This window comes from Scatophagus argus, chromosome 13, assembly GCF_020382885.2.
Source record: "Scatophagus argus isolate fScaArg1 chromosome 13, fScaArg1.pri, whole genome shotgun sequence".
Classification (NCBI taxonomy): domain Eukaryota; kingdom Metazoa; phylum Chordata; class Actinopteri; family Scatophagidae; genus Scatophagus; species Scatophagus argus.
The window spans coordinates 6,033,469-6,059,061 of NC_058505.1; the positions used below are offsets into that span (position 1 = coordinate 6,033,469).

General features: G+C 41.0%; 4 protein-coding genes across 13 annotated transcripts in view; 1 reads left to right on the forward strand and 3 right to left on the reverse strand.

The window, feature by feature from the left end:
* The window catches only part of LOC124068999 (guanine nucleotide exchange factor VAV3-like), a 45,200-nt gene extending 37,701 nt beyond the window's left edge, over positions 1-7,499 (reverse strand). For 5 of the 7 annotated variants that reach the window (XM_046407656.1, XM_046407651.1, XM_046407655.1 and 2 more), the window contains exons 1-2: positions 5,338-5,730; positions 1,929-2,045 (exon numbers count right to left, since the gene is read on the reverse strand). In XM_046407656.1, the coding sequence (XP_046263612.1) occupies positions 1,929-2,045; positions 5,338-5,541 (321 nt within the window). In that variant the 5' untranslated portion in view covers positions 5,542-5,730. Of the gene's footprint in view, positions 1-1,928; positions 2,046-5,337; positions 5,731-7,280; positions 7,336-7,416 lie in introns of those variants that run through there. The other 2 variants (XM_046407653.1, XM_046407654.1) reach the window with 2 other exon arrangements.
* A 260-nt stretch (positions 7,500-7,759) lies between these two features.
* Positions 7,760-15,275, forward strand: dcaf8 (DDB1 and CUL4 associated factor 8). 2 transcript variants are annotated; one of them, XM_046407657.1, is made up of 13 exons: positions 7,760-8,042; positions 8,536-8,630; positions 8,722-8,817; positions 9,154-9,794; positions 9,983-10,123; positions 10,252-10,346; positions 10,673-10,783; positions 10,906-11,036; positions 11,542-11,649; positions 11,870-12,000; positions 12,310-12,429; positions 12,683-12,799; positions 13,115-15,275. In XM_046407657.1, the coding sequence occupies exons 2-13, from the start codon at positions 8,573-8,575 to the stop codon at positions 13,220-13,222; spliced, it is 1,857 nt and encodes a 618-aa protein (XP_046263613.1). In that variant the 5' UTR covers positions 7,760-8,042; positions 8,536-8,572; the 3' UTR covers positions 13,223-15,275. The 2 variants fall into 2 exon arrangements, with proteins under 2 accessions (XP_046263613.1, XP_046263614.1); XM_046407658.1 differs by lacking the exon at positions 7,760-8,042 and adding an exon at positions 8,067-8,380.
* Positions 15,276-16,256: 981 nt separating this feature from the next.
* Positions 16,257-23,618, reverse strand: ndc1 (NDC1 transmembrane nucleoporin). 3 transcript variants are annotated; one of them, XM_046407612.1, is made up of 18 exons: positions 23,433-23,618; positions 22,683-22,803; positions 22,483-22,584; positions 21,882-22,056; positions 21,665-21,797; positions 21,409-21,517; positions 21,262-21,313; positions 21,050-21,182; positions 20,576-20,668; positions 20,399-20,480; positions 20,126-20,287; positions 19,779-20,039; positions 19,218-19,330; positions 18,619-18,669; positions 18,007-18,070; positions 17,818-17,918; positions 17,297-17,457; positions 16,257-17,207 (listed from the first exon to the last, which is right to left on the reverse strand). In XM_046407612.1, the coding sequence occupies exons 1-18, from the start codon at positions 23,469-23,471 to the stop codon at positions 17,144-17,146; spliced, it is 2,016 nt and encodes a 671-aa protein (XP_046263568.1). In that variant the 5' UTR covers positions 23,472-23,618; the 3' UTR covers positions 16,257-17,143. The 3 variants fall into 3 exon arrangements, with proteins under 3 accessions (XP_046263568.1, XP_046263566.1, XP_046263569.1); XM_046407610.1 differs by having other exon boundaries at positions 21,665-21,812; XM_046407613.1 differs by lacking the exon at positions 18,619-18,669 and having other exon boundaries at positions 21,665-21,812.
* Positions 23,619-23,720: 102 nt separating this feature from the next.
* On the reverse strand, positions 23,721-24,839 carry zgc:113691 (uncharacterized protein LOC503529 homolog). Its single transcript, XM_046407623.1, has one exon. The coding sequence runs from the start codon at positions 24,751-24,753 to the stop codon at positions 24,007-24,009; it is 747 nt and encodes a 248-aa protein (XP_046263579.1). The 5' UTR covers positions 24,754-24,839; the 3' UTR covers positions 23,721-24,006.
* Between the last annotated feature and the right edge of the window lie 754 nt (positions 24,840-25,593).

A 25,593-nucleotide genomic window follows, 5' to 3' on the forward strand; every position in this document is an offset into this window, starting at 1 on the left:
GTCAGCGTGGCTGCCCAAGGATGAAGCCTGTAGTAACTTAGCAGAGGAATGTGGGTTAGAGAGCTCTCATTAGTTATTCACTGGACTAATGCTCAGTCTGCGAGCAGAGTTGGCAAAATTCAGCCCAAGTGGATTAGAGTGGCTGAGATTTGAGATGTTCCCTTTTGGATGTTTTCGGTAAAATAAGGAAGAGATTGTGTGTTTCTTGCTCGTCTGTACAAGCCTTCCTGGAGCGAGTCCAACCCAATCGCTGGCAACCTGCACACACCCATATTTTTAACAAACGATGAAAAAGTGATGATGCAGCGCAATCTTCCCCCTCCGGAAGCTTGTTTGTTTGATGGACAACCCTTGAACATGACTGAGATTATGCAGCCTGGCTTGGATGTACTGTACATATTTGCAGGCAGCACCTCCCCTGTGGGATTATCAGCAGCCAGATTAACTGGAAGCTTCTTTACAACACAACACACTGAACTGAAAGAAAAGAGTCTGTGTGGGGAAACTGCACGCAAAGCTCAATATGCAACCCCTAACACCTACAAAGAAAACCAAGGACAGGGCAGTGAATAAAAATGTTTAATCATTTATAACATGCCTGACTAAAGAACTTTTGATAAATCTTTTGCCTGGAGAATATTTCTTTTATTAAGTGAAATTTACTCGCACATAAACAAAGCTTATCCGGAGTCTCTTAAGACCACACTTTTACATAATCATCTTTGTTTTAAATGTACCAAATCATGAAATAGATATATTCAGTACTGATTAATACTAAGAAAATACATTCCTATAATAATGTCATTTTCCGTGGATAACCTGGAGATGCTCCAAGGTAAAGTTGTGCACTGAATGCTCTGGGCCTAAGGAGATGTGGGGAAAAGGCTGTTGGTCGGAGTGAGTGTGCTTTCTTCAGCAGTTAAATCAGGCTCCTGCGCTGCGAGCGAGAGTCCTCTGAGCGCATTACAAACCCACTGACCTGATAACACACACATACACACACACACACACGCTGAAACCATTGCACAATAAGACAGCAATAAAAGGAACCTGACCAATGCCTTCAGAAATGCACCAGAAAAATGCAAGTAAAGGCAGTGGGTGGACGGATACTGAATACACACACACACACACACTCACACACCATGTCTCCATCAGATGGAAAGACATCACACCTCTCACTGGCTGTGTGTGTATTCTTATAGAAATGTGAATGTGTGATGTTCCGATGCAGATCAGACATACGCAGGTTTGCACTTCATGTTTAACGATTTTACGTCGTTTTTTTACGTTTTCTTTACGTTTCACACAGTACACACAGCATAGAGGATGGTACTGAGTGCAGTTGTTTTCCTCCAGAAAACACACTTCCTTTAATATTTCATTCAATTAATGGTCTTTTTCTCTTCTAAATGCAGCATCAAACAAAAGATGTGACGCTATTTTTCTCTTTTACAGTTGGGGACTTTTTTGCTTACAGCATTTCCCTTTCAAACATATTCGTGCGATTTTCTTCCGTTGAGTTTTGTGCGATACAACAATGATTTGCTGCTCTGCAAAGTAAAACACACTTCTGACGTTCCTGTCACTCATTTTCCCCTATTGTTTCTGACTGTAATCTCTGATCAGAGGAGAAACATTATAAAATTTACTAATAATTACACAGTCATCGCTGTAACATGTGTCACACTAATTTAATAGACAATGTGGTCACTGGTCTCCCAGTTAAACAGCTTGTTAAGGTGCACGATCCTGAAAGACCTTCACACTTCATTGCAGCTGGAGAAGAAAACAGCTAAAAGAACAAAGTAGCTCAGAAAAGAGCAGAAGATCTTTGAGGACTTTCCGAAAATATGATCATATGTGAAAACACGGGACAGTTTCCTCGTGCCGTGACAGAAATACAGAATGATGGGTGTGAGCGTTACCTTTCCAAAGTCTCGAACATCGAACAGGTCAAATGCGTCGAATAAGTCGCTTTTCTTCATTGCAAACACCGCACTGCAAGACGACAGGAATGTGCGGATGTTCTTCAAGCACAGGAACTGCAAATGGTGAAAACAGACACTCATCAATTTTATTTCCATAAGACACAAAAATGTTTGCTACCTGTCCACAAGTATGAGAAAGAAGAAAAAATCACAAAAAACATTCTGAAAAAACACTTTACTTTAGTGGTAGCCATGCAGAGAGGTCTTTTGTTTTTGCTGTCACTGACAATGTGATGCATTCCTAGATAGTATTTATAAAGTAGAATCATAAAAGCAGCAGCTTTTGGCTACCACAATCTGAATAAGATTCAAAAATAAAGCTGCACAGGTTGTGACAAGTCCATGTCTCTGTGCCTTTTCAGTGCTCACAGAGAAACAAATAAAGATCAGCGTTTCGTTACAGAAACACTGTCACAGGACAAGTAGCCAACAGTTTTCACTGGAAATACTTTTAACTGAAAAATCGTATGAACTGTCGAGAGCACTGAGTGTAGTTTGTAAAACATCAGCAATATTGTTTCTAGACAGACTGTGCTGTTTAATCTCAGCTTTCTGCTTATGCAAATCAAGGAAATATGCCACTAACCCTAAGCCTAACTTGGCTTTAACGGACTTATATTAACAATACACTGAGAGCACAATGAGGTTGAGGTCACCCTTATAAAAGTAAAGGTGAATCACTCTCTCTCTCTTACACACACACACACACAAACTGAAAATGAAAACAGAAAGTTTCACAGTGTGAAATAAAGCCACTAAGCATGTGCTCTTTTGGTGTCACTTCCTAATAGGATCTTTGTCTCAGTGGGATGAGTGCAGTAAAAAAAAACTCTCATACTTGCTTGGGCTTCTTGTACTAAACACAAGCAGGAAAGTATTCTAACAGTAAACAACTCTGCCAACATATTTTTCCATTTTGCACATTGTTAAGTGATGACTAAATAAAGGAGTGCGTATGTGATCTTCTGCAGTAAAAACAGAACTGCAAGGAGATTCTTGAGACTAGATAGGCTCCTTTTTATCACGTCAGCTCATCGTGGAGACGCCTGTAATCACTCCACCGCCCCCAGGGGCCCTGTTTGTCGGCAGAGGAAGTGCATGAACGTGGTGGCTTTGTACCACCACCAGCTTTGTGCTCCTGTTTACAGCTACAGTTCTGCTGCATGTTCGCATTTGTTTACTGAAACTTTGAGCACAAACCCTGCATCCCAAGCTACATGAATAAAAACACAAAGAGTGCAGGTATTTCTTGGTACGCTATGTTTATGAAAGGTAATCAGGAATGTCTCTTGATGATAGGATCCTGTTCCTGCTGATCAGATACTGACTATAGAGCTTTTACTTTGTGACTTTTCCCATTATTTATTATCTTATTTGTGCTCATATATATCGATGCAGTCAGATGCTGAAGTCTCTCTTGAAAAATTTTCTGTGAGAATCAATTTTCTTTCATTTTCTGTTAGAAGGTAACAAAAACAGAGATGATATTGACTGTCCATGTATTTATGATATATGTATACGAACTTTGCTGCTCCACTTCACGTTTTGCATTTGATCCTAACAAATCCTAACATACAATATGATAAAAATAGCAATTCTGGGCACATTTTCATCATTGTACAGCGCACTCTCGTCCTCCAGTTCATTACCTTCATACCCTTGTTTCCATTTCTAAGATCGTAGGTCAGCAGGGCACAGTGAAAGCGCCATTTAAAATGTGGAGCCTGCTGACACACATGCCTTTACCAACAACAATCAGATGGCCTATAGCTACAGGCTACGGCTGCCCACTGTTCAGCACGTTATGCCCTGGGTGTGCTTTCAACGTCTATCAAGAAAGAGACGAATGAAAGTGACTGACAACACTGGAGTTTAAAGGCAGAGCACAATCTGCCCAGAAAGGAAACTGGCTTTTATTTATTACTGAGGCAAAGATTTAATTAAGCAAAACTGGTCATTTTAACTAGATGACTTGTGTGGATAAAAAAACTGTTTAAAAAGTTGTGTGGTTTTTTTTTTTAATTAAATCAGTTTAAGAATTCTGTGTCGACGCAGCATTTCATTGTACATTTCTTACAACAGCTAAAATCTGTTTCATCTTCTCTCAGAAACTAGCCATGTGATGTCCAGGAGCAAATTATTAGACCCAACATGTCAAAACATGTCCGTTCTTCATACATCACAATGTTCCTTATTAATGAGTCCTTCGACCAGAATAGGTTGAAATTCCAAAAGGTCTGATTTCTTAGAATCAAATGTGGTCAGAGTCTGACAAGGTGATAGATTTGTGATACGCATCCTGTTAATGAGAAGGCCTGATAAAGATCTGTTCACCTGCAATGTTTCCCTTACAAAAAGGGTACAAGTGAGTGCACAGGAAGCCTTGCTCTATTAGTGGCATATTACAAGAAGGCATGTCATCTGCCACTCCAAAAGGTTTTAGCTGAGTTTATTTGCAGTCAGGAGATGCGTTGCTATTGTCTATCTCCATTATATGCAGTGAAATTTTCGCTTTCACCACATGAAGTTATTATATTTTCATTTATTTGATCACACAGGTTAAGAAAAGAAAACCTCTCGTTCAAGAACGTGATATGTGGTAGAAAATACGTTTACTGCTCATTGTAAGTGTAAGGAATAACAAAGTCTCCTCATGGCGACAACTCCAGGTGTCCGAAGGCTTCACAGACCCTCGCAAGCAAACTACAAGCTTCTACACACATAGTAAAAGTTCCCTGACTAATGGGTGGATCAAAGCCAGGATTTTATCAGGCCTCTCCAGTGGCAAAGAGGAGAATTATGGCTAAAGAGAGGTCAATCCTTTTACCATTCCTTTGGGTCTCAAGGGCTGAGGGACATTAACTCCCTCGGTTAATCAAAAAAGAGCTTGTTTAAGATTTAAAAGCACAGATATGTAGGTATACAACAAATCAGTTTGGATTAATTATCATCATTGTTGCTATTATTACATTTCGGAGGACGTAAGAGGATGTACACATCAGATGGGAATCTCTAATTGAGGCTGTCAGAAGTTATTTTCTTTAGTGTTTACAGGGACACAGTACTGAAAGAGGAAGCATGTGTTCCCAGATGCCACAACACATTTTATAGTCACTGTTCATACGCATATAGGATTTGGTTTCTTCCACGAACAGAACTAAGTAAACTCTGCTGAAGTTTAGGGCGAAATTAACCAACACTGATTGACGTTTTGTTTATTGTTATGGCATGCTTTAAAATCTGATTAGTGGCTGGCCTCACTTCAGGTAACCTCTGAACCTTCTTTCATTGCAGTTTTGGCGTTTTTCTGCACACATGACCACAAGTTGCTTTAAGATCGGTCTACCTGTGACATCTGCGGCCTGAGATTGATCTCCTTCAGGTTGATGGTGTGAGGTCTCAAGTTGTTCAGCAGCTGGCACAGCAGCACCCCGTCCCGCAGGGTTTGCGCCAGGTCGAACACTTGCGCCGTGTCCGCAGTCACCCGGTGGTTCGCGGGGAGCACGTTGCAGCTGATCAGCCACATCGCACATTGCCTCCAGTACTCCATGTTGTCGGAGAAGGGTGAAAAAAAGCACGTTAATGCTGAATATAAAACTTGGTCACTATAGGAAGCCTGTGCGCGGCATGATAGTTGCGCTCAGCGCCGTCTCTCCAAACTACAGCATCGCCTCTGCAGGACAGACGGAGCTGCTGCAGCTTATGAGCGCTGCACAGCTGGGGAAGGCTGCTGTGAAACCCCCCCCCCCCCCCCGTCTGCACTTCCCCTTCCTTCTTCTGTGGTGTTTCCACAGAGGTGGTCGTGAAAAAGTGTTTTTTTTTCTTCTTAATATTTCCCCATACTCCTGTTGTCAATGTCTACACCGGTAGAATTTAATGACATAAGTTCTACTTCTGGGCAGCCCCTCGAGCGCTGGTTATTTCTGAGATTGTTGTTTGAGGTGGCAGGTGAGGTAACTTCCACCACCATTCACACGCTTGCAAGTGTTAACATGATTTCAGGGTTAACTTATTCTTGAGAACATTTTTTAACTTAACATACACGGAGCTCCAGCTGTTCTATCATTTAACATTCATGTGTATATTGGTTTCAGTTTATATAAAACTCATCTGATGATTATTTACATTATCAATTAATTTGTAGAATATTATTTTGGCTAATTTTGAAGGATGGCTTAGTCTAAAAACCTAGAAAGTGGTCATCATATGTTCCACAAACCAAAATGGCATTTTTTCTTATATTTTCTGAGCAACAATCCACCCTCAAAGATACAGAATTTATAACAATATGAAGAAGATAAAACTTGCAAATTCTCACATTTGGAATGTTGTAACCTGCGAATCGTTGACAATTTGCATGTTAAACAAGTGATCAATTAATTAGTTGAATTCCTAGTAATAAATCAGTGTTGTTAGTAATTAACAACATTTATTTTATAAATTACACACATTTTATCTCTGTTTATTCTGTGAGACATTGAATGTGCTGTAGAGTAATCCTTTTCCTCACACTCTCTCACTCTCAGCTGACATTCCATGTGGATTATGAACGGCTTTGACAGGTGACTATAATCTGAGGTCTTTGTGGCGTGTATGTTGCGAAGCTGAGATCTCTATGCTTCAGCATAATCATAAGTTTAAACTAGATAGAAAAGAATCAAAGGATCTAACAGAGGCAGACAGAAGGACAACCTCCTGCCATGGGATTTACTGTAGATCACTGTCATTAAACTAGTGACATAAACACAGGAAGGAAGCTGAGGGATCCCATGTTGTTTTACGCTGAGTGGGAGAGAGACAGATGCTTCTCAAATGACAGACAGACAAGGTTAGCAGCCAGCTGATGAATACAGTGGAGCATCTAGCAGCTAAAGAACCATCAATTTCAACCATGGGTTGGTGGTGATTCAAAAAAAAATCTGAAAGAAGGGTGAATATTGAACTTATTCATTAGCAGGAAGGGGACATAACACATGAATGCACCTTATTTGAAGGATATTAAGTAAGGAACTGTTTGCCATAACTACTCGTTAATATACCAGTGCTGCTTTAAAAGCTTGTTGCTGCACTCTAGTGGCCCAAAACATATTAATTCAGGTTTAAAACTAGTCCAGCCTAATCATGTGCCCCCTGCCTCTTGAAGTAGAGGGTCTCCGTGTAAAAATCTCGTTTCAAATACCATTTGATTATTTATCTATTCTTATTTCTGTGCTGATTCAACACAATAATACTGCACATAGCCCAAATGATACATAGAGACAACCACAACCACAGTTTATACAGAATTACCTGCTGTCGCACCACCAAAGTAGAGAGCAGTGTCTTTCCTCAGGCTGTATGACACCTCAACAAATACATAAATGCACTACAACTACATTTTGTTGCACAATACTGTGTTGCAGTGACTAATAAATCAATCTTGTACCTTGCATATGTAGGATTACATATTTAAATCACTGTACACATTGCTCAGGAGGCACTCAGCATCGGTTTTTACCCCCAGAAGCTGCCGAGCAATAGCCAAAAAAAAAAAAAATTAATTAATTAATTAAATGAAAAAAAAAAATAAATAAAAAATAAATAAATAAATAAGTGAAATTAGTTAAATACTCAAAACTAACAAACACTTCAGCCTCCATGTAGATAACATATTCTGTAATCTTGTTCTTATCATTATTATTATTATTAGCATTAGCATTTGGCCTCTTGTGTCTCCTGTCTGAACTTCCGGGTAAAAAAATCGAAACAAGCACGACACCGGAAATGGAACCAAAGGAAGAAAAAAAAGGCTGAACCTTTATACAGCCATGAGCAGAACCGTCAAAACATAAACAGAGCAGTCAACCTTGCGTGAACGTAGCTAGCTTGCGTTAAGACTACCCTTCATTAAAAAAGTTTATGCACGCATTCCTAATGTCGTGTGTTTACAGTCAGAGAATTCATGCTCGCGGCACTTAGCTCAATTGCTAAGCAGTGAGGTGAAGGAAATAAATCTGCAATAAAGATTAGGACTAAACTAAGAAGAACGCCTCGTCGGGCCTTCGAGTAGAGGTAACGCCAGCTATGCTAGTTAGCCACTACAAGCAACGGTAACTGCTTGCTCGGTTTTTGACAACTAGTTGTTTGGTTAAACAGGAATGACAGCGTTATCTCAGTTTCGGTATTGATTGTTAGCCTCACGCAGCTTGGTTAGCACTAGCTCATATTAATAAAAGTGACAGTTGAGCACTGCAGAGGACAACATACTGTTAAACATCACAAATCAAAATCGAGCGTAATTCAGGCCCGTGAGACAGCTAGCAGTCGAGTTAGTTTGTTTATGTCGTTATGTGCAGCGACAGATAAGTATTGAGATTAGCCTGGCTGTTTGGAAGCTAAGGAGCTAACAGGTAACTTGTGTCCCACGGCTCACGGTGTCGCTGACTAGTTGTCAACAGTTCTGCGAGTGCAAGCAGTACATACAGGTTGCTCGTTCCTAATTTGAGCCCTTGTCAATGTGGTTAATAGACAACATTAATATTGTTTTTGTGTGTGATATTTAAAGGTTCTTCCTCGGGTCGGCGCAGGACAAAAAAGACAGAATGGCTGAGGCTGACGACAAATCCACCGTGCTTAACGGGAAAGGATCAGTTCTTCAAAGTAACTTACCGTTTATAGTAGCCATAACAGTTCGTGGCGTCATGCTCCTCAACGCTGACAGTTAATCAGACGACATGTTTGTTTTAAATAGGTGACTCTGAAGAAAAAGAACCTGGAGAAGATCAACAAAATGAAGGAGATGCCTCTGGAAGCAATGAGGGACAAACACAGTCTTTTTCTCCAGAGGGTAACCCCATTCTTTTAGTCCTCAAAAAGCTTATGCTGCAGTATCTTTGGGATGGTAGAACTTTGCATATATGTGTGTATATATGTATCTATTTATGGTTCAAATTTATATATGAATATATGTTATAAATGCACATATCTTTACAGCTGGAGCTTTCCTAACATTATTGGAGTTTCATTTTCTCAAATTTTTTTTCACATCCTGATAGTACTTAACATTGACACAGTTTGCAGTGGAGTTTATGCATCAGTTGCACACCTTTTTGTCAAATCACCCATAGAAACTGCAGTGTCTTAACCTTGTCCTCCATGGCTCTGGCTTTTCCTATTTCTGTAGCTCCCAAAGAAGCAGGAGAGGTTTCTGGAGACAAGCCTATGCCAGATGTGGAAAGAAACACAGTGGCAAACAGAGAGGAAGAGGAGGAAGAGGACACAGACAGCATGGATGGAAGTGGTCTTTACTCCCTGACTGAGGACGGTGAAAGAGAGACTGAGGGAGGCAGACGGGAGAGAGGAAAAGATGGTGGGAAGAGGGGCGCTAGAAAGAGGAATAGACCTGGCGGCGGCACCAATCACTCCACCAGCTCTGATGAGGATGACGATGAAGAGGAAGAAGAACAGAAAGATGACGAAGATGATGATGATGATGATGAGGCCATGGAGGCTTGGCTGGGAGCAGAACTCAGTGACCTCCGTGGCCCTGTATGGCGGGCAATACCCTCGCTGCGCTCCAGGGAGATCGGCCGGGACTCGCACCAGTTTGTGAGACGTGTGTGTGGAGCCCGCGGTCTCGTGCAGAGGCTGGAGCTCCAGGGTCGACTGGAGAAGCACACAGGCTGCGTCAACACGTTGCATTTCAACCCCTCAGGCACACGTCTGGCTTCAGGCAGCGATGATCTGCGAGTGGTGATCTGGGACTGGGCTATCCGCCGTGCTGAGCTGGAGTTTGACAGCGGCCACAAGAGCAATGTCTTTCAGGTATGGCAAAACAAAAATCTTCTTGAGAGCAAGGAAGTAGATGGTTTAGGGACTGTAGACGAGGTAAAAAATGTGCATGAGGGGTTGTGATTATTTCATATCAGTCAACAGACCAGTGAGACACTATTCAAAGTGTATTTTGGTCAGAAATTTAAAATAAGTCTTTGCCCTGCTCATAATGTACATAGGCAAAGTTTCTGCCTCACAGCGGAGACTCCACCTTGGCCATGTGTGCTCGAGATGGTCAGATCAGAGTGGCTGAACTCTCTGCCACACAGCGCTGCAAGAACACCAAGCGAGTAGCACAGCATAAAGGGGCAGCACACAAGGTGAGTGTTCGTACTGTACGTGTGAATCCAAGTGTTGAGGGTTTTGTGCCATAAATTGCAGCTGTGGTTAATATATTTTAAGACTCTATGATAAGTAAGTAAGAGTGTGATATTGTTATTTGTTCCAGCTGGCCCTTGAGCCAGATTCCCCCTGCTCCTTTCTGTCGGCTGGAGAGGATGCTGTTGTGTTTGGTATTGACCTGCGCCTAGACCGTCCAGCAAAGTGAGTGACACCACCATTAAAGTTTAAAAATAGTTTAAAAATAGTTGTAAAAATAGTCAGCTCAGCAATGGGGGTTTATTAATTGACAGACTTTTGGAATATGTCACAAACTAATACACAGTAAACTCTTCATGTTTTGTTTCTGTTGAGACAGTTAGAGGTTTTGATACAACCGTATTGTGCAAATATCCTGTCTTTCAGTCAGTGTTGGTGAACATCCACTTTTAAATATGCTTCTCCTTGCCAGTTTGCCATATGTCATCATGATTTTTCAAGGCTGCCAGAGCTAACCTGTTTTTCTTTTGTGTTTCCTTGCATTTGTGCAGTAAACTGGTGGTTGTAAAGGAGGGTGATAAAAAAGTAGGGCTGTACACCATCTTCGTCAACCCAGCAAAAACACACCACTTTGCTGTGGGTGGAAGAGATCAGTATGTGAGGTATGAACCATGTTGTAGTTCTACTGCAATTCAGTATTTCAATAAAAATGCAAATTGAATGCAATAGAAATAGTAAAACATATTTTTGGTATGATTTTTTTTTTTGGTTCCCTTCTCTTTAGGATCTATGACCAGAGGAAGATTAACGAGAATGATAACAATGGTGTACTGAAAAAGTTCTGTCCATCACATCTGGTATCCAGCGAGTCGAAAACCAACATAACCTGCCTCGTGTATAGTCACGATGGCACAGGTAAGCAGCTTGAACATTGAAAACATTTGAAGAAAATGTTGTTTTTCGAAGCGCTAAAATGGCCTCTTACATATAAAAGGAATGATTTACTTTACTTATATTTATATTGGAATTTGATTTGATTCTCTTCACCTTATTTCTCACTCTATTACTAACATCTTCTAGAAATATTCAAAATAATAACCCCTACACTTGGTACTTGCTTGAGTTATTGTCTTAAAACTTGCCCTCGTTAGCCACCCTGATGCAACCACAGTGCAATATCAGTGACGCAGGATGAGGACTGCTCCAGCTGAATAAAAAAGCATTAGTGAGCTCTCGTCTCTGCAAAACAGCATTAAGGCCTGGTTCAGTGCCAGTTACGGGAATCAACTTAGGTTCAGTGAATATTTATTTTTCTGAGATCAACAGATTAACCGAGCTTGTCTGAATCATCTTCATCTCGGCCTTTATGGCATTAAAGGAAATTAAACAAACGATCGTGTGACCCTGTTTGTCTGTGCAGAGCTCCTGGCCAGTTACAACGACGAGGACATCTACCTGTTTGACTCCAACCACAGTGATGGGGCTGACTATCGCAGGAGATACAAGGGACACCGCAATAATGCTACAGGTGTTTAGCTCATTGTACAATTACAGCAATAATTTATTACTGTAATAAAGTACTGCCCTTTGGATCTACACACAGTTCTAAAAATTAAACTTATCAGCTGTATCCCAGCTTAACCGGCTGACTTTGTCCTGAGCATGTACATCAGGACTGTAAGGAGTTTCTGGTTAACGCGCAGATTGACTCTGTCTCATCCTGTCTTATCTTCACCTCTTTGTCACAGTGAAGGGGGTGAACTTCTATGGCCCGTGCAGTGAGTTTGTGGTGAGTGGCAGCGACTGCGGACACATCTACCTGTGGGACAAGTACTCTGCTCGCATCGTCCAGTTTATGGAGGGAGACCGAGGAGGAGTGGTGAGTCGGGGAGTTCAAAGATGACTTGTGAAAGCCTGTACAAGCACATGTGGCTGGTAGTGAATCTTCTGTCATCTCTTTGTCGTAAACGTGATTAACCAGCACTTGTTTTCAATCGTAACACTACATTTAATATATTATGAGAAAAATACACTAGCTTTACGTACGGGTTTTACTAAATCAGTATAGTTAGCTTTTGGCCACTGAGATGACCATCCAAAGTTTATTCTCTGTAAAAAAAAAAAAATTCCCTTCTTGTTCAAATTGGTTGGTTGGTTGTATAATTTTCTCCACCCTCGACAACTACAGGTGAACTGTTTGGAGCCACATCCCCATCTTCCAGGTATGGCTACCAGTGGGCTGGACCACGACATCAAACTGTGGGCCCCCACAGCTGAAAGCCCCACAGGACTCAAGGGCCTAAAAGAGGTATATTATTCTGCTCTAGTTTATTATACAAAAGAAAAGGTTAGGGACAAAACAATAAACATTTACATAACATATTAAACATTAAATCTCTTTTGTATTAACTGTGGTGAGACTGTTAGGCCGTTCTTTAGGTTGTAAAAACTTTGTTATGGGAAGTCCTGGAAAAGTAATGATTTGTTTGTGTGTGTGCGTGCACGCTCCCGTTTGCTACACACACACTTGGAATAAACACACACTGTGGTTTCTTTTCTAGGTGATGAAGAAAAACAAGCGGGAGCGCGACGAGGACAGCGTGCGCCACGGTGACCAGTACGACACCCAGCTGCTGTGGTTCCTGATGAGACACATGAGGAATAGACGGCCCACGAGGGTGAGCTCTCACACTGTTACAGTTCAAGCGGGGGCAGGCAGGCGGGGCTAAACGAAAAGATGATTCAGAAGAAAACGCATTCAACATTTTTGGTCTTGAGGATACATTACTGTACATTTTAGCTAGAGACACTATAATAACTTTTTTTTGGAAAAGGAGAAAACTTAAACATGAAAATTTGTTAGCACTCACGGTCATCTGGAAGCAGTTGTCTCTTGGACGGAAACGTAGAAAAATCACCATTCCAGTATAGATTTTCACTGGTAATTTTGCACTGAAAGTCTGTCTTTTCTTCTCTTCTGTGTCTCAACTCAGGCCCGTCGTGAGGGTGCAGAGCCAGACTCGGATGAGTCCTGGAGCTCTCCAGATTCCTCTGATGAAGATGACGGAGGTCCAGACCATGTCCAGTGCATGTCCTCCTGAGCCACACACACACACACACACACACACACACACACACATACATACTTAGACACACACACACACACACATATACATACACACACACTTTATTGCCCTTGAATTGATGCACATAGGCAAGCACTATTGACACACTGGCAAACACTGACGAGCCACAGACTTGTTTGTTTTTTTTTGTTTTGTTTTGTTTTGTTTTACACATACACAAACTCAAACAGATAAACACACACATTTACTTAAACATATTTTTGAAGCAGAGTGACAGTGATGCTTAACGCCTGGTTTCCAAGCAGTTGTGTGTTTGCAAATGACAGACATTTCCAGAGTTCTGATTTTGAGAATTGTACAAAGAGATGTAGTGAGTGCTTACATCCCTATAAACCACTTGGAGGACCCTGCTTGTCCATACGTTATCAATGAGCTCTGCCTCGCCCCAGAACAATGTACTGTGTGTGTATGGCAACAAGCACCTCCTCTTTAGACACCCAGCAGGAAGCTTTACATCACCAGCACCCCCCCACCCCCCACCCTTCTTGGTAACACACTTCTTGCTGTTGAGTTTTCTGAGCTGATTTAAAGGGGTTTAGCAGGGAGGAAGGGTGTAGAATGGTACCCTCAAATCAATCCCCTAAATGTGACTTTCTTTTAAGATTTGAATCTATAGAGGGGAACCCCAGTGCCCCTCACTGTATAGCCCCTGTCTCATACTCATTCCTGGCCCTAAGCTTTTGCAGCTAGTTGCATTGTTCATGTTTATGTTTTTTTTTTTCCTCTGAGGACTACTAAAATCCCTACATGCTGCAACACCCTACGTGCTGCCCTCAGCTTCTCCCCCACGTTTTGCATCACCCTCCCCCTCACTAGTCAGTGCACTTTGAATCAGGGATGTTTTAGTTCGAGACACAGACAAAAACGTGCACTGAGTGTGTGATTGCGGAGGAAGAGCAGTCGTCTCGTCTTGTTTCTCTCCTTGGAAAACCCACAGTTGAGTTTAGTTTCAGTCTCATGATTCTTTGAGTGGGGGGATATTTTGCACTAGAGTATTTTGGGGGTTTTTTTGACAAAGGATGAGGAGGTGTCTTTGCTTCCACCAGCCTTTTCCTCCTCCCTCCTCTTCTTCCACCCTCACTCTTTAATCTGATAAACACTTTTGACAGGAAATTTTCACTTCGCTTCTCCTGTTGAACATGAAGATACAGAATTAGATGGTGATGGTAGTGTTTTTTTTTTTTTTTAAGCCAGACCCGATCTGGATCAAACCATAATTGAAAGGACTGCCAATGTGCCAATTGAGATTGGACTACAAGAGGACTCCACTTGTCCATGTGGTTTCTTTTAAAAAGTCCTTCCGAGTTGCCGACAGTCTCAACTCAATTGCTGAGTAACATTTTTCAGTTCAGTTGAACCAGGTCGTAATATTTGCAGCCAGGACGCCACTTGTGAGGAAACGTCTGTCTTGTGCTGTGTTAACACTGGCTCACAGAGGAGGACAGAGGGGGCAGTAGGGTCAATATGCTTGCCAGTCAGTTGTTGTGTGAGAGCGATAAAGTCCAGCTTTTCTCATTTTCTATGAGAACTCTAGTTAGTTGAATTTATATGTACATATATAAATATATATTAAAACTGTAAAAAAAAAAATCAACTTTAGCAAATGCTGTTTGACTTAAAGAAGAAAAAAAAATGTCAAAACATTTGATTGGTATTGTTGCAGAGGTTTATATTCTATAAAATCCAGAGAACGGCACCATTTTGTTCAGTTTTTCCTTTTATGAATGACTTCTCTCTGTTATGAACAGAACCGCTGTCATTTCAAGTATTAAAGTTTTGATTCTCTTTCTTGTTCAAGACAAAAAAAAAGACCGTATTTCCTTTCTAAATCTTAATCCATCATTTGAAACAGTTATATCCAGATTTTCCCACTGGCTATTTTTTGGCATCTTCAGTATAAGGCTTTTAATGAACAATATCTTTTCCACCACTGCCTAATATTCTGTTCTAGCAGGTCAGTTGGAAATATGTACAATTCGTGCAATAAACAAAAAGACTGTGCTCTTGAGCTTGTTGTCATTTAATGATGTCATTTAGCGTTGTATTGTAGCATATGTTCATTTATTTATTGACTGACTAAATGGTCCTATTTTTATCTGGGGAGAACTTTGTAACCACACTGCCAGAAACTTTCACATGTACCTAACAAGTTTGACTGAGCATTCAGAGCAGGGAAGGCACAGGTGTAACTAACTGATGACTTTGTTTCATTCAGGAGTGAAGATCCTGGAAGTAGCACAACTAAGGAAAAGAAAGGTATGCATTTTCCCCACATAGGGCTAAACACAATACACAAAACAGGCTTTCTATTAAAAAATTAAAATCTCTATTTTGAGGCTGGAAAGCTCTTTCAGACCACATAATACAGTAGTGTAATGCAGTTGGATGGCAGTCAATGTTCGCACTGGTGGAGGACCCGACTTTGATGCCACAAGATGAAGATTAATTAACCCAAGTTCTCCAGAGAAGGAACACGTGGAACCTTTTGCACAAGATGGCACTAATATTGCATTAACCTCACATTTGTCATACCAAAAGGGGTCACCGACTAATTAAGATCCAGTATTTGATGCAGGACCAACACAGTCCTGATTTACAACAGTCCAACTCTAATTATATCCTCAGTTTTAACTCATTACAAAACTTAAACTCATTAAACCAAAAACTTGATTTCTTGAAATGGACTAAAGTTTGTTTTGCAGTCACATCTATTTCAAGCATATTAAAAAAAAAAAAATATGTATGGCAGCCTCTTTTCCCCTGAACACATTTTGACAAGCCACAGTGGGAGAAGCATGAGTTTAGATAAGAGTTTCAGGGTCACAACACCACAACTTAAACTGGACAATGAAGTAAAATGGAGCCATTGTTTAAGCTGCACTTGGGCCATTCCTGCAACACGCTGTAGAAAAGGAATGAAAAGGAAAAATGTGCCCTACAATCATGATGTGCTTGTTTCAACTGACAAATAACAAGAAAACCTGACAAATGATCTTGACATAATGTTTTTATTCAACATGAGTGGTAATTTAAACTCCGTACATGTTGGCAGTGAAAACATATTTACCTCCAACTTATTACAAATCACAAATCCATCATCCGACCTTAATGATGACCCCCATTCCACACTAACAGAACTGACAAACAAACAGGTGTCTGATCTATAAATCTGATTATGGTGTATTTTCTGGTTTGAGAACCTGAACTGATGTGCACAGCTGTAAACTAGTTCTCCAAGCTGGTGTCCATGACAAAATCAGAGCTACAAAAATACATATCAGAACACGTTCTCTGACACCTGAGAAGCGAGAAGAGATGTCAGAAGTCTCTCTCTCTCTCTCACTCACTCACACACACACACACACACGACAGCTTCTTTCTCATTACTCTGACATACTGAACCATCTCTCACTCGTCACACCTGATGCTCAACATTTTGGAACCACAAAGATGTGATTCCAGAGGACAGCAGATGAAATGTGATACAGAATAATTTAGTACACCTGCAGCATGAATAGCCCTTTAGAACTCATTCCATTTAACAAAAGTCAAATATGCTAACTTGATAAGATTTTCTTGTCTTGAGATAAACATATTGGAATGAGTCACTTATTTATACTGCAAGCTAGTTTTTCCAATCTCCTAAATGTAAGCGCTACCAGTTTATCAGCAGGGCTTCCTGCAGCTGCCTCCAGCATGTAGGAGATGTGATCTAGCCTATCAAACACAATCCGGCATGACATACTGCAGACATAAATATTAAAAGAGGCACTATCATGGGCTTTCACTTGTTGCCTCATTTATGCTCATGTGCACACACACAAGCAAATCACACTGATAAGAATCTGAAGACACGAGAGCCAAGTGTCGAGTGTGTTATTCCTTGTACTCTAGAAACTGCTGCAATCTTTTCCGATGCTCTGCAGACATCTGAATAGCGCTGAAGATTTCAAAAATACAGAATCCAGAATTAGTGTACTTGGCATAATTTCTGCATTTGAGAAAGTCAAATTTAACGACAGGCCTTACTTTAAGTGATTTCCAAATGTAGTCGTTATCCTGTAGATGGCAGTCTTGAGAGTAGCCCTGAGTGCAAAGCGCAATGTTTTGTGAGTGGAGTCTCCCATGCTGCTGGACGACCTGACGGGTTTACTGGAGGCATGAGGCAGCTTAAAGTGTCGATCTACTGCCTAAAGACAACCAGGACAGGACACGGCTGCTGTCAGCAGGTGCACAATGCAAAGCAAGAACAGTCACCGACATGTTTTCAAGAACTTTGTCACGTGTTCAACATTTGCAGCGAAGCAGTTGTTGGCAATGAAAGCCAACATTCAGATAAATGAAAGGTGTTTTTTCATTATTTAGATGAACTGGCCCTTTCAACTTTCTCAAACTGTAGCGAGCACAGGTACTGCGTGGCTTCAGGGCAAGTTCGCTGCAAGTGGTATGCAAATCCAAACCACACACTGCAATTACAATTGGTTTTTAAATCACTGTCGCTGTGCCAATAGGTGCTGTCAGGGTAGCTGCAGAAAGCCATGACTACTAACCTCTTGTAAGACCAGCATGCAACTGAGAATGCTGGGTAATGTAGTCTGTACAACCCCAAACTGGTCTTCTGAGAAGGAGGCTTGAACAAGGTAAGACAGCCCTGGAGGAGGATATTAGAGGACAGAGTAATGCAGTTGTTTTACCAACAGGTTGCTTCCATATGAATAAAGTCAACCATCTCTTCCTACCTTCTAAAGCCCAGATGTGAGCCTGGCTGTCTGCAAACAGAGCTTGACTGGAGGCTTCTGGAAGCTGAAAGAGACCATATTATATAGCACAAGAGACAAGTGCACATTTTCAGTAGACTGATAAATCAGGAAGTTAGAGGGACGAGTTTCAGTGAGACTACACTACAACAAGCATTTGTGATCAAAAAAAGACAAATTAACCTCAGAAAGCAAAGTAGACTGACCAAACTACTTTCTACAAATAGGAAACACAACAATGAAATACAACATTCAGCTGTGATAAACTTAGGAGTAACTCATACCACTAAGATGATCAACATAGTGGTTTTAATTCTAGTCAAGTGACTTTTAAAGACACATGCGTTACATGACTCCTTAACTCCAGCTTTTAAAGTAATCAGTCAGGCTCATCGTAACGGTCAGATGGATGGAAAAGAGCTATATTAGTAACGTCCACTCATTCAAGCCCAAAACTAGCAGCGTTAAATTAGTGATGCCTGAAGGGTGAGAGTGCTAGATTAACTACTGTGTGGGATGAGAGCATGCAGGGGGGGGGGGCTCACAACATTCAGAAACCTAGGAAGACAGCATGCACATGCCACACATCCTTACCTTGTTAAATAAATACATTATCAGCACCCTCTTGGCCAAGAAAGTTTTAACCTGAATGGGACAGAATTCAATGTAAAGGTGTGTTGCTTTCAGTACACAAGAAATATGTAACAGAAATGAAGAAATATTGACTTTTAAGCTCAACCCTTAGCCAAGACCCTCACAAGAGGTGATGTGACCTTCAGAGATCAGTACCGAAGCTACGGATGAGACACAGTTTTCCAAGTCATTCTTTAAAATGTGATGCATTTTCGCTGGCAATCCTCCTGTCTCATCTTTGAAACGCATTTCTCTGATGCCAGCACAGAAGTGATTGGTGTGATTGAGTTGTGAATGAACAAAGTGTAAAAAGTGTGTGTGTGTGCGACAATCTGCAGACCAAAAGGAGCTCTGTCCATTTTCACACTTGTGCACATCCTGGCCAATCACAACATGAAAGCGAGGTGGCCGCCAGATCGTTGCTTTTGGAAAGTTACACACCAGACAAGGCAAATGGAGCTTCTGTATGACTACTAATGTTAGCCCACTGCTATATGAGAAGGCATTTACATACTCATATCGTACTGTAACTCTGTATTGTAACAACAAGACTGAAGTACCTGTTCTTTTCTGTTCTGGAGGAACTGAGCCAGGAGACTTGGTTTGGATGCTTCCTGACTGGGACTGGGAACTGAGACAGGAGATGACTGTGGACTGCCATTGACCTGGGAATCTGCACCGAGACAGATGCAGAATCACAATTTGGCATCAGCAAGAAAGCTGGATTCATCATCATCATTCACCAGTCTACTGCTAACATAATGATAGTCTGACCCACAGACATGTTGACATAATACCATGCCAGAAGTTCCAAAACCCCTGGCTATGGCTGAAATGAACTGATCAGTTCAGTCATTTCAGGTGAATAAATACACCCCCCCCCCCCCCCCCCCCCCCCCCAAAAAAAAACTGAAATTTGACCCTAAACCTCTCAGCAAAGAGGATCTAATGTTTACCTTGTATACCTACTTTCACAGTTCTTTGAAAAATGGTCTTGAGGCACCAAGAACATACTAGCAGTGGCTGCTAAAAATGACTGGCAGTTCAATTTGGCTAAAATTAGACCCTAATGTATCTATACGATCTGAGTGACCTGAGGTCTTCCTTTGGCCTCCTCTCACCTGTCGAGGTGGACCAGAGTTTTGGGGCTCTCCTCATGACGTGTGGGCTCTGCACTGTGCCAAACCAAGGCGAGCACTGTTCCACAGGAGCAGTGAGACGCCGCAAAGCCGGAGAAGCAAAAGGGCTGTCCAGGTCAGGAGTGAATGGGGCTGTCAGAGGGCTCTGTGGGCTGCCAACAATGGAGCGTGCAAAGACCGAAACTGGAGTTTTCATCAGTAAAGTGGACCTCGGGTTCAGCAGATCCTCTGTACCTGAGGTTACTTTCAGGAAAAAAAAAGTGGGACTGAAAGGGTGAAGGGCAATGATCATTAAGAGTTAAATTTATTTGTGTTTTATAGAAACATACCTGATGCCTCAGATGAAGTCTTCCTTTCACTCCCAGTAGACAGTGATTTGGCCCTACCATTGGTTGCTACAGTGTCATGATAGACCACGAGTCTCTGGGTCAGATCAGCCAGCAGAGACAGACACTCCTTACTGATGGCGTTCCAGTTATGAGGGTGGCCACCTGTTAAACACAAGAATGAAAAGATAAATACAATTTGATTTTATTGTAGTCTAATTATAGATACAATGTGAACATTTTAATTTTTTTTTCTGTGTGGACAACATAGCAGACCTGGCTGACTCAGACTAAAGACCTCACAGCGTCGTGATGGGGAGTGTTGAGACAGTAGAGCCAAGTCTTGCAGAGCTAGAAACTAAAATATGGGAGAAGACAAATTACAACACCCAAAACCAATGATCAGCAAGCACAAGAAAGAGGAAACTTGATGTTAAAAGAGGCTCCATATACCTTCATTATCACTGGCTGGTTTTCAGTAAGGACCTTAGGAAGACACTGGTTGGTATCCTCAGTAAAAGACGGCTGCACAGGAAAGCTATACACCTGCAAATTAAAGGGAATACATCAGACAGAATACTGCTATCTAGATGAATGGATATGTTCACCATGAATAATATAACCCAGTTAAGTCAGGAGTTATTCAAATATGGAACACTCAAAGCAATGACAACATTGCCCCCTAGTGTCTTTAAATAATCAAAAGGCAAACAGAAAGAGTACTTATAAGTCAGTTACAACTACAAACTGGCAATCAAATTTGATTGGTCAGCACAGTCAGCAGGTACTTTGATGTCTGGTTAAGTTGTAACATCCAGCCTGTGGATGTACTCAAGTCAGGTAAAACAAAACAAAATAGTATCACGAGAACTTTACTTTTACAATTTTCGCAAGTGTCTAAATTTTGTTTTCTATTGATACACATACCTCAGTGACAAAGAGCCTAAAGAGCAGCAGTGTGACGTGCCATGTAAAGAGGAGAAAGCTGGCACTGATCCACAGGTGGTAGAGCAGGGAGAGGTCCAACAGTCCGGCTATGCTGTCAAGAGGGTGGACAGAACTGAAAGTGGAGATCGAAAACAGTAAGTTCAGGAAGCAGCAGTTTAAAAAAAAAAAAAGTTTCCAGGATCAACACTGACCTGTTTATGTGAAGATTCAGTGTTTTACAAATCCATGCTTTTGGAATGTGTCCTGTAAACATAAAATTGAAATATAAATAATTTTATTTCTATTTGTATAGGAGCTCTGTGAAGCTGAGGATGCATTTGTAAACAGAGATCACTTACCCAAAAAGAAATACACAACAATGTAGTTCCTGACAGTGTAAAGTGCCTGAGTGGCACTGCACTTCACCACCATAGGTAGAGATCCCTTAAAGCGAAGGTATTTGTATTGCTGAGAAAGAACAAAGACAAGAGAACATCGTCACCAATCATAAAAGTAAAGTTTAAAGTTTGGGTCAGTCTGTGTTGTTTGAAATATTAGAACTTCAGAGATTTGGACAGAAATTTAACCCAGTAAAAGTACTGCATCATTATATACCTGAACAGTGTGAAAAGGGACATAGTTCATGTTGTGGATGACACCTAGCAGACTGTGAGAGAACCCAACAAAGACTCCAGCTAGCAGGAGGATGAGGTGATACTCGTTCAGACACATTCGAGGGGTGCTGTCACTGTGGGAAAACAAACTGACCAAATCAGATTATGAATGAAGCTTGCAAAGCTCAACACGACAGTTTTGTGCAGTAGGTACTTACCCATCAGTCTGTGGGCAAGAGTAGCCAAGTGTCTCGTATCTGCCCCCGATGGTGATGGCACAACACCAAGACACAATTATTCCCATGATACAGTAGACCAAGGAGTTGACAAACTGACGAGGGTGGAGCAGCTGACCCAACAGGGCAATTTTTGAGCATGCAACAGTTGGGATGACTGAGGAGAAATAGAAAATGTGACTGTAAATTGTCAATTTTCTCTAACTAGACACTGCAAATTATGAATGTGCAGGTCTGTTAGGCTGCACAGTTAGGCAGGGAGTGCAACTGAAGCAATACACATGTAATACTGATTCATATGATTATACTGTAATTATTTTAAACTATCTATTCAAATATAAACCAATAACAACGACACGATACACTGAATGATTTAGTTCTATGTTCTAGTTTTATTTTCCTGTCACTTCTGATGAAATCACCCGAGATATGAATTTGATCTCTCTTAAGTACGTAACCCTGAACAAATGAGCTGATGAAAAGTGTATTTACTCTGTGAAACTGGAAGACCAAGTTGATCATAAGACATAATCAAGACAGTATAATGTGAATGAACAATGCCAACCAGTGTCTTGCCTCCCACCTGTGTAATATTCCAGGTTGAGGAACCCAACCGTGAGGATCACTCCACATAGCAGAATTAATGAGAAGATGGCACTTGCACTCATTAAGTGGGACATGCATTCTGCAAGTAAAAAAAAAAACCATTCTAAAGTAAGCATCACACAATTTCAGAGAGCTAAGTGTTGACAGCCAAATCTCACAACAAACTTGGTGACTGACCTGATATCGTCTGGATGGGGTGAAGAAGACGGAACCTGCTCAGGATTACAAAAACTGCTGTGGTGGGTGGCAACAACAGGACAGCCCAAGCAATACTGGCTGCAGCTCTCCAGCAAATCACCTGCACAAGAGTACTCAGTCATAATTTTACATAAGAAACAAACGAATCCACACTTATTAACCGATTTTGGCAGAGGTAGCTTTTATGACATTTCAAACTGACGTAATTTTCTGCTAAGCCGTCATAGGTGGTCATTTTCACATTATTTTTTATGGCAGTAACGTATCAGCGAAGTAGTATTTATCCACAGGCTGCGTCTAATATTCATATTATAAGTTTAGAAAACATCCAGGTAATTTGAAAGCTGAAAATGCACATCGTCCCAATGTGTGCCACTCAACGGTGTATTTTATTTAATGTTTTATTTAAACGTCTCCTGTATATAATTTCAGCTGGTAAACTTAACAACTATTTTGCTGTTCATAATCACATTTATTTCTCTGGTTCCTTTTTGTAGAGAAACTTATGTGTTCACATTGTGCCATTTTTTTAGATTATTTGCATTTTGCTTTTTTGATCTGTACTTTTTTATATATTTTTTGGAGTTGCTGAACAAAAGCTGAAACAAATCTTACCTACGCTCACAGCTAGCATAAACACAGAGGCTACTAGAAGTTAGCACGCTAGCACACGCGTTACATGTTACATGTTTTTTTCTTAATTGAATGAAAAATTAAGATAAGACTTACCTTGCGGATAAACCAACAACTTTGTTCAGCAGAAGACATGGTGTTTGGATAGATGGAGAACCACACGGCAATAATAATCTCTTTGGCTCCACTGCTGTCAAACAACTTGCTCCACTTAGTTTCCCATATCGCGCCACATGCATTCAAAGGACCTCTGAAGGACCCCGATTAAAAGTTGTCCGTATTCCTGCCTGCTGCCAGTACCACAGCCACAGGAATTTACTTTAATTAGCTTGTTCAACAATAAAATGGATATAAATCCGGACTGCGTAGCCAATGTAAACTTGGTTAAACGGAATAAGCTCACAAAGAATAGTTTTCAAAACTTGCTTTGGATAAATGTCGACTTAAAGTTAAATAATGCAAATACTTAGATAAAACCAGTGTCCCAAAGTTAAATTAAACAAAGCACCAAGAGAAGCCATAAACTGGTATTAGATTGTTTGAGTGTTATATCCTGCTATTCATTTATTTATTTACAGTCATATTAAATATCAGTCCAATTGTTGTTTGCTTTATCTTTGCACTACTTTATCAATACACACTGCCAGTGGCTATCAGTCAGTGAGTCACATCAGTTCTGAATTCCTTTGGTCTCATCATGCAGGAAAGCTTTCTTGTCATGATGATAGCCATTTCCATAGGTTGGAAAACTGTGTTTATCCAAAACAGTGTTTTTCTCATGATCCCGGGAGAATGGCTTTGTTTCAAAGGCATTGACAGGGAGCTTTTGGGATGAACCGATGGACATCTCAGTTTGAGCTGCTTTATGGACAAGTGGCTTCTGTCCAATTGCAGGGAGGGCAAGCTGTTCCCTCTGGGACTTCTTGTCTTCCCACAGCTTTAGCAGACGGCGTTGATTATTTGTCATATCCTTGAGATTTTGCTGCAATGACTGCACCTGATCCTCTAAAAGTGTTTTAGAGGTGACTGTATTTGCCAACTCCGATGTCAAATCATCAATGGTCAGACTCAGTTTCCCAGCCTTCTCAACCAGGGAACTGCACTCACGCTCCTTTTCATGCAAGTCATTGATTATGTCCTTTGTAGTCTTTCCATTGAACTTAGGGCTGCACTCAAGTCCAATCTCAATACGAAGAGCCTTCACTTGTTTCCTCAGCTCCTTGTTGTCCATAGTCAGGCTCTTCAGTTTCTGTTTTAGAGCCTCAGTTGAACGCATCCTTGACTCATACTGTCTCAGTTTCTCTCGGAGAACACTTTCCCTGTGAATGGCATCATCTCTTTCCTTTCTGCATTTCTCCAAAAGTTTCAGTGTCTCAAATTTGGACACCTTTTCACCTTTTCCATTTGAGGTGGCCATCCTATGGTAAGGTTTCCAAATGACTTTATAATAAGAGAATGTTTTTTAAAGGCATCTTCTGTTTTTAAAAAAAAAACAACAACAAAAAAAAACCTGTTATTACTCACAAGCACTCCAAATAGTCCTTGAGCATTGTACTGGTAAGGCCACCTCACAAGCATACCTGAGAGGCAAGTGACATTCCTCTAACAGGGTTATCTGTTTGACAGGCAGCTCCAGTGTAACTCAAAGCTGGGGCTAGAATGACCATTAATTAGGGCGCCGCCATCCCTTTGACACCGTTTCAAGTGACACAATTTTTTTTGAATGTTGTTAATTAATCTAAATACTTTGCTTTTGCTTATAAATGGAAATATTTAACATAAACCTAAAAGAGGTCCCCTGTGTGTAAGGCTCTGACTATAGGCTGTGTGACAGGAGAAACAGGCCTTATATACATAAGTCACATTTTCCACAGCGGGTGATCTGTGCATCCAAACAGTGACACAGTAGATTCTATCAGTGTGCTCGACCACACGACAGTTTAGATGGATGACTTGGAAAAACAATCGCAGCAGCCAAATGCCCACTTTTAATGTTAGACTCTCCCTTTGAAATGTTGAAGTTATAGCTATTAGTTACGTTCTAGCCCTTAAATATTTAACATGTCCAACTGTTGAAATGTACTGGCGGCCTTGAATGCTATCAGGAGCTGGTGGAAAAGAGTCAAGTTGCTGACACGTGTGGGGGCTTGGGTGATTTAAGGTTGCCCTGTCTAAGGTTTACCACAAGAGAAATGTGAATAAAAATGTTTCACCAATAGTTTGACCATCCATTTGACCATTCTTCCCCCTCCTTTTG